We start from the raw sequence: 10,452 nt of genomic DNA, 5'->3' as shown, positions 1-10,452 counted from the left end.
TCATAGGAATACTTGTAATCTGCGTAATTAATCTTAAGTTTAAAAAAAATAATGTTGGAAAGGAAAGAGTGAAAAGGTAAAAAATTGGTGTTAAACCAAATTCTCCTCCATTTCACTTCCATCTAAATACAGAATCCTTCACGAGAGAAAATCTGAATTAAAGTGACACACTATTTATGACGTGAACCTTTCATTTGATCTCTGAAATTGGGTTAAAACGCAAGTGATAATGGAGATAAACTCTGTAAAGGAGACAAAACTACATTGCCGATGTGACATGGGTCAGGCCCAGGTCCTGTGAGTCTTCTTTTCCAATGTGAGAAATTGAAGACAGTTCCACTGCTAGTCATGTCGGCCTTCTCGTCCCATCTGGGTTCCCCAGGGGAACGGCGGCCTCCCGCGCGCCGAGGGCCTTCCTGCTCCCCGAGCCCTTCTCCCCCTTCAGTTTGGCCGAGAGGCAGAAGTCCTTGAAGCAGCGCTTGAAGTTCTCATCCAGAAAGGCATACAGCACCGGGTTCAGGCTACTGTTTGTGTAACCCAGGGCCACGCAGAAGAAGTAGGCGGCCATGATGGCGGTGGTTTCGGGGATGCTCACGAGCGCCTTGACCAGGATGAAAATGTGAATGGGCGTCCAGCAGACCACGAACACGGCCACCACGACCACCACCAGCCGCGTGATCCGCCGCAGGTTGCGGTCTTTCTCCCTCGAGCCGGACAGCATCCGGACGCTCTTCAGCCTCAGGACCATGAGGGAGTAGCACACGGTGATGATGAGCACGGGCACGACGAAGGCGAAGACAAACACGCACACCTTCATCAGCGTGTCCCAGTAGACGTACGGCTCTGGGAACTGCAAGGCACACTCGGTGATGTCTGCGGGAGCGAAGGAGAGAGGAGGGGAGAAAAAGTGAATCAAGAGACGAAGTGCACTCGTTTATGGTAAATAGAATTCCACTCTGTTCCTTTCTGCGATCAATTTAGCGGTTGGTTATGTAACGGCTAATCTGCACTCGAAAGGGAACATTTTGCTCTCAACTCTGCTTTTCCCCCCTCTTTCCGACATCATTTATATTCATGGAGGTTGATGCTTGATGTGCAGCTAATGGAAAAGTCTGCTCTGACAGATGAAGGGAGATATTTAAAATATTATCGGCGCAGGCTTTAAGCGAGCGCTCCGTCTACTCGGCGTTATCGAAGGCCCGGTGACAGCTCTTCCTCACCGCTCTTCGTCTGGGTGCCGCCCAGGATGAAAGCAGGTATGCCCGCCGCTGACGACAGGATCCAGATGCACACGTTGATCATCTTGGCTTTGATCGGCGTGCGGAAGTCCAGGGCTTTTACCGGGTGGCACACGGCCACGTAGCGATCCACGCTCATCATGGTGAGGGTGAAGATGCTGGTGAACATGTTGTAGTAGTCGATGGCGATGAAGACCTTGCAGACCACCTCGCCAAAGGGCCAGGTGTTCAACAGGTAGTCCGTGCTCTGGAAGGGCATCGTGGTGGTGACGAGGGCGTCGGCGAGAGCTAAATTGAAGATGTAAATGTTGGTGGCGGTCTTCATCTTTGTGTACCTGTTGGACATGCATGTGATCGTGAGGAGGAGAGCGAAGGACACGGCTGACCACCCACCAAGAGACACAGACCCTCCATCTTGGCTCATGATGAGCCAGCATTGTTCATTCATTCACACTGCTTCCCTGAATCCAAAACAAGATTCTTAAGAATGGCCTATTCTTATTCCTGGTTTCCAAGGCAACATTGACATGGCTTCGCAGGAAAGAGTGTTTTTTTTGGTTTATAATAAACATATGAAAAGGAAGTCATCACATACAGCACGTATCACTCAAAATCCTCTTTCCAGTGATAAATAATACATTATTATGACAATGTTGCAAGGCCGAAAGATTTGTGAAGATGTTCAAAAGCCGTAAAGGATTGAGGAATAAGAAGCTTTAGCTGTTACATTTCCTCCTTTTACACATGGATGAATATATTTTGGGTTTTGGCCACGACACGTTGTAAACAAAACATCGATATGTTACGTGACGTGTTCGCAAACAGTCGGCAGAAAACTCAAAGCAACACTAAGCGTTCATGTGGGGTTTCTGTTCCCTTGATGAAGGGACGTTTGACATTGACTCTTTTAGCTCTGCTTTTGGTCTCCACCAACTCATGAGTGGGAGGTCTGGTTCCTTCGCTGCTAACTGTGTTCACCAGCCAGTCACTAACTTTGCTAACTTGTCTGATTGTTGTTTGTTGTGGAGCAGGGAGCTTACAGGTTTTTTTTATTATCCGAGCTGTGACTGGAAACGACAAAGATGAGAGCCGATGGAGTGAATCAAAACATAAACCAAAACAATGAGCTGAAAGATGCTAAAGTGCTCCGGAGATCTGAGAGGAGACTGCGGAGTGGGGTGATAATTATCGGTGGGCTCATCACGAGGAGAGACCCCTCACACACATTACATGGAGTCATTTGATTCAATGTTAATGTAAACTACATGCAGCTTTAACAGCACAACACCTTTAAAGCCAGAAAGGCTGCGCTGCCATGACAGATACTTCTAATGGCTTATCGATCAACGTCTAACGGACGGCCTGCAGCGCTGACTTACACCTTCAGCGTTTGGATGGGGATCATTTCCGATGTTGTTTACACTAAATCAACTACAGATGAAAAATAGCCTCTTGGCTAACTCTGGCACATTTACTGCAATGTTTTTATCAATGTGCACTGTCCCTTATTAAATAAACCATTTAAATAAAATGAAGCACCTTGTTACTGCAGTTGAAGCGTCTTCCTCACAGCAACTGAACAATAAAACATAGGGTCTTTTCTGTGACTGAGGTGATAGAATTGCTTTCTACCGACAGGGTCGCAATCAATCTGATTTCAGGTAATTGCGAATGCCACTGCTGCATTTCACATCACATGAAAAGGAGATTTGTTTGCTCTCACGCATGCACCATAAATAAGAGCCAATGAGGTGCAAGCAGGAACTCAGCTTGATAAAGCACCACTGGGTTCCACCATGATTAATATCATGTCCACCAGACGTTTACAAAATATTCTTATTACATTTTGTAGCTTGAAGTTTATTAAAAGAGGGCCATTGTAAAGGAGGCAGAATCAATTATATATGCTTTTTTCCCCCACTGAATAAAAAATGACAACATCTAAACAATTTCTTTGACAAATTGCAACACCTGCTTCGTCCCTCGTGACTTACTAAGTGCAAACTTGATGTATATTTAGATGCTGTCCCAGCCACTTAACATACTCATTAGATGCTGGTTCTTTGGATGAGCTGCACAAGTGGGTTTTAGAGCAGAGGACCGTGTCTCTATTGAGCATATAGGGGCACTAAAAGGAACTATGACACAGACCAGATGGCCTCGAGGTCACTGAAAGCCCAAGGGGTTGGTGCCAGTGTCTTCTCCAGAAGTAATAACATTTACAGTGACTGTGGAGGAACACATTCTTCTGGATACCCTTTGTTGTTTTCGGTGTTTCTAACATCATTTATAGGCTCCACCGCATTCATGAAAAGACTTGTCTTTTATTTTTCAGAAACTTTTCTGTCAACAATAACACTTTAAAGTCAGATTTAAATCCCAATAACATGCTTATTACATTGCCACGTCAACGTATACAGTGTATTTCTTGATCTTCATCCTTGTATTACACTTAAAATGACCTTACCTGATGATCACATACATGACCAGGCAGTTGCCCAACAAGCCGACCACGAACACCACGGAGTAGACTGCAGTGATGATGGGGATGATGGGAGACATGCCTTCCGACTCCCAGCTGTCATCGTGGGTCACATTGCGGCTCTCGGAGTATCCGGACATCCAGGCTGAAGAATTCACCGGACAGTCGTCAAGCGAGCACTTACTGTCCTCTTTGAATATTTCAACTGGAGTGATTTCCATTTTGATACCTGTTTGTTCAAGGAAAAGCTTTAAAATACTAAAATGATAAGACGACATGGGGAAACACATTTACATGGCAACTAGGGATGTAGCGGTTAATACTAATGCAAATCATGTCGGTAATTAAGGAAACATCGATGCGACTGAGCCAGAAAAACACACGTGAAAAACCACAGATTAAAATATAAAAATTAATTTCAAAAACATGAACGCCTCACAAACTCCACCGTGGTTCCGAAGCCACTTGTAAGTTTACGCAAAACACGCGTGCAGCTATCCTTTCACGAGAAAACGTCAACACGTCAGTGTCATTTGAAGCTCGCAGGTTACTCACCTTGATCAACGCACAATTAGCGCGACGCAGCCTGTAAAATATGCTTTAAAATAATTTGCATTCAGTCCGTTTTTTGGCGGAGGTTCCAGCTCATCAAAGTTTGTGGACGGCACTGCGCGCCAGGAGAGGAGCAGCGGCGGCTTTGCGGACACTCGTGCACACGCACTGATGGAGAGGCGGCGCGCACTCGGGCTCGACCCACAACACACACAAATACACGCACACACATTTATTCATAACAGCCAACCTTCCCCTCAATGTATGAGCCATGAAAATAAGCTGCAGGAGCGCAGCGTCCTATATACACTCTTGTGTCAGTAAAGCTTATTCAAGACATCTCTGATTTTGTTAATGGGACATTTAAAAAGAATTCACTCACATTAAAGTCAAACGTGTCACGTAGTTGGCCTCTAAAGATGACCAATATCTACACTAAAGTCAAATTCACGTCAGCAGTTATCTTTTTGCTGCACATCTTTCAGGACTTTGGGCGTTTTACTCTCAGTGCTAAAGGAGACACTGGTCAAGGGGGAGGCAGAGGGGGAGGGATGCAGGGGAAATGAATGGGCTGCACATTTCTGTTGTGTGGACAAGTCCAGAGGGACAGGAGAGGGAGGTGATATATATACGTCCAGGTCTGGAAGCAGGATACAAAACAACCAGCGAAGAGAACGAGCCATCCGTTCACCTCCTTCAATCTAAACGGATAGACATCGATACTTCCAAAAATGTAGATTTTGTTCCAGGATGTACTGAAACATATATAATCATATACCTGCATCCGTCTGATGCATTGAGCTCTTTTCTAAAGGATCCCCTCGATGCCAGGAAACAGTTATTCTTCTTCTTCTTCTTCTTCTTCTTCTTCTTCTTCTTCTTCTTCTTCTTCTTCTTCCTGCATTTCTGGCACAACGGGCTGTTAGAGAACATGTATTTTGATGGCCAGAGGCTTCTCAAATGGCAGATTTCACAAAAGCATGAGGTGTATCCCTCTTCTTAGTCCTATTGTTCTAAAGAATCAAAATCAAAACTGTTGTATCCACAACAGAAAATATGAAGTACATCTGCGTAGGCATCTCAAGATACATATATTTATGTATTAGATGTAAATGGTGTTAAGACATTTCACCCAAAGCCCCCCAAAAGTCGTTTTAGATTTCAGATTTTGTCTTTTAGAAACGTTGTGTTCATAATCAATCAATTAATCAAATGTTAGCAGCTTTAATACAGGTTAGTACGAGTCATAGTGCTTTACAGATGACTGAAAATAAGTGAAATATAAACAGCACATGATAATTAGTAATTGAAAAAGTGAAATAATGTACGAAACAATTAGATAATGTGAAAGACAATATCACAAAAAAATAGACGTTAATAAAATGGAGGCAATACAAATTTTCATCTTTTATATATTTGATTCTTAAGTGTCCATTTAAGCCCATTTAATATAAACAACTCATCTCATGTGGTTGATATTTTGTCACCTTTTATCAAATGTGCAAGCAACAAGGAAGAGTAACTATAGACCTCAATATATTTCCACCGTATTTGAATGACGTCAGGAAGGAGGAAATAAAAGGTTTTGCAATCCTCATTATTTGACATGCAGCAGACTGTAGGACTGAGGAGGGTAGAGAAAACATTAACGTTAACGTTAACTATCACTTCATTTAGTACAGTTCTTCATTTATTCTTAAAAAGCCTGTATATTATATTGTATTTTATTAGATCCAAATGTTCAGGCTTTACAAAAAAAAAAGAAAACTAATACTTTTGATGCATGAGGGCGACGCTTTGTATGAATGTTATGCAACGGTGACATCATAATGTGTAACAGTTTAGCTCCACACCTTCCTTGTATTAGTTGTTTTCATCCTGTCTGCCTGTTTCACAAACTATCATGTCGTTCCAGATCCTGCTTCCCATCTCGTCAGTCCAACTCCCTTCACCTGTTCTCTCACCTGCCTCTGGTCACTACCTCGTTAGTCCCTCATTCCCTTCACCTGGTCCTCATGCCCGTCTCACCTGTTGCCCATTCCCTCGTTAGTCCCTGTCTACTTAGGTCCCCTCACTTGCCCTCTGCCAGATTGTTTTGTGTTCTTCCTGACCAAGCCCTCCAGAGTTACACCTTGTATCTATCTGTCCCTGCCTGTTTTGTTCCATTACTCGCAGTAAAAGATAATTGTTTCCAGTTCGGTCTCCTAAGTCGTGCTATTGGGTCCACCGTAATACTCCCGTGACATAATGCGAGTCATCCTCAGTATACCATCGGATGTCTGAGGATGTTAAATGAGCTCATTTGCTCTGGAAGAAATGGATCCGTGAGCTTCTGTCAGTAATTATTGTGAATATCAATATGAGGAGAAAAACTCAAAGTAAAAAGTCAGTTCTGCAGAGAGAACATAATCTAAATATTTCCCCTGCCGACTCAAACTATACAAGCTCATTTCTTCCTCTGTTCTCGGCTCCGATGCAGCGAACAGGCCAATTAGTTGGGAGTTATTCAAATTATGGAAATGAAAAATATCTGCACACATATTTTATTATCCACACATATTGCTCAACAATTAACAAAACACCTAAACACATGAATGCAATTATATTTTATATAGTTTGTGCATTGTTGAGTTTTTCATGCATTGATGCTAAACTCAGCCGCTATACGTAATCATGCAGCAAGTTTCATTTTGAATGATAAAAGAACTTACATTGGATTTGACAGCTAAAAAGTAGCTTCCTCTGGCTCCACAAAGTTGTTATTTATTTTTTCTTCCATACAAAGGATTTTATATTCCTGCTGGTCCACAATTCACTGACTCCAACATGGCTACAGCTCTGAAATACTGACTGATCTGCCCTGGGGCTCTGCAGCAAGAGGTGGATTCTTGAAAAGTTTAAACAGAAACTTGGTCAAAGTTCAGTGTTTCAGCATCCCAAGATACAAATGAAATCTGTGAAATCCACTTCTCACACAGAGCCTGCTGGGATAGGCTATACAGCCTGTTTAAAAATACATAGAAATGGAAGAAATGCGTGAAGAGGAGACAAGGAAGTTGAGTGAAACTGCTTCTGACAGGAGGAAAGAAACTTTTATTACATAGGATTCCGTCTGGTGGTAAATAAGTTAGTTTTGTGTAATCGTCTCTCTGCTGAATACAAACAGTACGCCCGATATTGAACAGTATTCGATAATCACATTTTGAAAAACCCACCTGTCATCACAAAGCTTTCACAATGGACCGAGAAGATTGAGTCTGAAGGAGCACCTGTGTCTCTCGAGCTGCGCCGGCAGAAGGTTTGGAAGACGAGGAACGTCGCGGATTACTGGAATCATCGACAGACGTTTCATAATGCGCCAAACGTACCTGAAAACATTGGAACGCAGCCATGTTGTATGTAGTAATTATATCGTTGGAACGCAGCCATTTTATAGAGTAAATATGTCGATGTGCTTTATTGTCTATTTATTATCTATAAGGTTTCGTACTAACTAAATCTCTGCAGTTAATTTAAAATGTCAGAAGTAAATTAAATATAATATGGCAAGACAATTGTTTTGACTACTTAGACTATAGAGGATCTTTGATGTATAGTATATGTTGATGTATTTAGATTCTTAGTCATAAACTAAAATATTTCCCGATGATGGCGCAATACAAAAACTGATTGGCTTCTTTATGGGAACCATGCACGTCTAAAATGTCTAAGAAATCCATCTAATTGTTGTTTTCAAGTAAACAACTCGGCAGCACTACACCTAAAACAACAACTAGACCAGCTTGTCGTAGCTGGTTGTGTACTGGCGACTCTTTTTATATTCATATTTCTGATTGTGTTGGTCTTTCCCTCAGGTTTTGACATTTCATGTCAAATATAATAATTTTTTCTCCAGACGTTTATTAACATGTTTCAGTGTCCCTGATCATGCCCCCAAAGCCTCAGTGCATTAGTAGGGATGAAGGGTGGGGGGGAGGGTGCTAATGAAACCATCTTGTGATGTCACTCTTGGCTGACATTACCCTCCCGATAGCATCGCTGCTAGCCTATAGTCTCCTTGCATCGGTGAAAATGATTTAACAGACCGACATGTGAATGATATATTTCTTGTAATAAATCAAAACATCCCGTTCCAGCTCCGCATTGCTCTGCGACAGCCGACCTCCAGGACCTCCTCAACGGATCCTGATCTCCGACCCGCTGCTGCGGAGGAGGAGGAGTAAGCTCAAGAGAATTTCTTCTCAGGAATCGATACGCAACATTAATATTCCAACTCAATCCCTTCCTTCCCTCATACACTACTACGCGTTGGAGCTTAAGTTAAATACTTGTAAGAACAAACACAATTATACGTCAGTGTAAATATGTCGGGCTACATCCACAGCGAGAGATTACATCGATTTAGAAGATTACTTTGAAAGTCTGTGTGTGCTTACCAACAAACAGCATCAGATATGTGACTCATGCTTGGTGCTATTTCGAGAGCGACCACAGAAATCTGGGATTTGTAGCTCCTGCTTTCTCAAATGTTTCATTGCTTTAGAAGTATCCCAAACACAATGCAATAAAAACAACCGTGAACTTCTCCATATCCATATAGAGCTACTTTGCAGTACGAAGCCTCCGTGGTGTGAACGCCCATCATGCAGGAGGGGTAATGGATCTCATTTATACCGTCTCTACACACGCAGCACTGATGATGACATTCGGTTGGAGTCTGCAGGTCTTGTGAAGCCGTGTGGGAGGCCGCCGGAGAATCTATCGCAGCTTTGTCTGAACTCAGAGGCACGAGAGGACAGATGGATGCCACTCCACGTTTGTGTTTCCTTCCGATGCGAGTGGGTCAAGGAGGGATCTGGGATCTCGTTTGAGTTTCACTCCCTGAAATGATGCAAGCAGAGTGATGTAATTACAGATAGATAGATATATACTTTATTAATCCCCAAGGGGAAATTTGTCGTAACAGTAGCAGCACCAATAAACTAACCACACAAGAATAAAAAATAAAATATAAAAAACAGGGATGAAAGATAAAGATATATACAAGAAGTATACAAAGTAAAATATAAAATAAAATATATATGTATATATACAACATATATGCATACACAATACACAATACTAATGACAAATTAAATTAAATATAAAAATATTAAATATATAATTACATTTCTGTGCCTGATTTTCACTAAAGGTTCAGAATAAAAAGATATCCGAGGTGGGGGCAAATATAAACTGGAAGCCCCCCCCCCTCCCCTAAAAAAAGAGATTTAAAAAAAGGAAAAATACAAAAGTGTATCGCTCAGATCTCCTCGGGGCTTATCCTCACATATTCCTCCTATAGCAACAATGACATTATGTATTGCATGTTACTCGATCTGTAGCCCTCAGAGGTTGTTGCCCACATTCCCCATTGTTCTTGATATCTAAGTTATCCAAGCAGCTCATCACCATTAGATGCCTGGAAACAGACCAGCTCTCCCTTGGGTGCATGCTTGTATGGTTTGATATGCATACGCATCTATATAGTTCTTCACTCGTAACAAGAGGCCGAGATGGAACATAGATTCATGCTGGAGAGTTTCCCTGTAGGATTCACGGAGTGTGTGGGAACTTGAGTGTGTGTGTTCTGCTGTTGTGTTGCTAATGCGTTGGTGTAACAGGAAAGAATTATCCTGTAAACTCACAGGGGAAACCCGGATGTTATAAATTGTCGTTGAGTGTTCCTCCAAAAACCGTGTTTTGTTTGACGAGTGCTAATTCTAATGTATTTTTGCCATTTCCAAACACAGCAAGTCCAACCTTGCCTAAGAAAAGTAAGAGAAAGAAAAGCTTTATTAGAATGTTAAACACCAGAATGAGATATGAATTCAGCGTGTGAACACATGTAAGTTGTAGTCACGACAGATCAGTGGTGTGAAAAAGCCCTTTGAGGCCAATTTCGGATTTCAGGTTATATAAATACAATTTCTTAAAACCTCCACGACCTTCTAATGTATTTGCATTCATCATATTTTCCCATGAAACACATAAAGATATGTGAAAGCCACCAAAGTCCTCCTGAAGCCCATCCATACTGGAGGTGTTTATGAGCTCCACCTTGAGGCGTGGAGCCAGAGGGGCACGCTGTGTTTGATCTATGACCCAGAGGAGCAGCCGATCATCTCCAAAAACGCTGAC

At 42.3% G+C, this 10,452-nt stretch overlaps 1 protein-coding gene across 1 annotated transcript; it reads right to left on the bottom strand.

The window, feature by feature from the left end:
* Positions 1-346: 346 nt before the first annotated feature.
* On the bottom strand, positions 347-3,941 carry LOC130206143 (delta-type opioid receptor-like). The gene is made up of 3 exons (XM_056433946.1): positions 3,706-3,941; positions 1,221-1,573; positions 347-873 (listed from the first exon to the last, which is right to left on the bottom strand). Exons 1-3 carry the CDS (start codon positions 3,939-3,941, stop codon positions 347-349), a joined length of 1,116 nt encoding a protein of 371 aa, XP_056289921.1.
* Positions 3,942-10,452: the final 6,511 nt, after the last annotated feature.

The sequence above is a fragment of the Pseudoliparis swirei genome, chromosome 16 (genome assembly GCF_029220125.1).
Source record: "Pseudoliparis swirei isolate HS2019 ecotype Mariana Trench chromosome 16, NWPU_hadal_v1, whole genome shotgun sequence".
Lineage (NCBI taxonomy): Eukaryota > Metazoa > Chordata > Actinopteri > Perciformes > Liparidae > Pseudoliparis > Pseudoliparis swirei.
This window is presented reverse-complemented; position numbering and strand designations above follow the sequence as displayed.

What these genes read in the sequence shown, in the direction of transcription:
- LOC130206143 (XM_056433946.1), bottom strand. Translation starts at nt 3,941, where the DNA reads ATGGAAATCACTCCAGTTGAAATATTCAAAGAGGACAGTAAGTGCTCG. An exon ending in GTCATGTATGTGATCATCAG is followed by an intron (nt 1,574 to 3,705) that starts GTAAGGTCATTT and finishes CATGTCCAACAG; the next exon opens with GTACACAAAGATGAAGACCG. An exon ending in CGGCACCCAGACGAAGAGCG is followed by an intron (nt 874 to 1,220) that starts GTGAGGAAGAGC and finishes TCGCTCCCGCAG; the next exon opens with ACATCACCGAGTGTGCCTTG.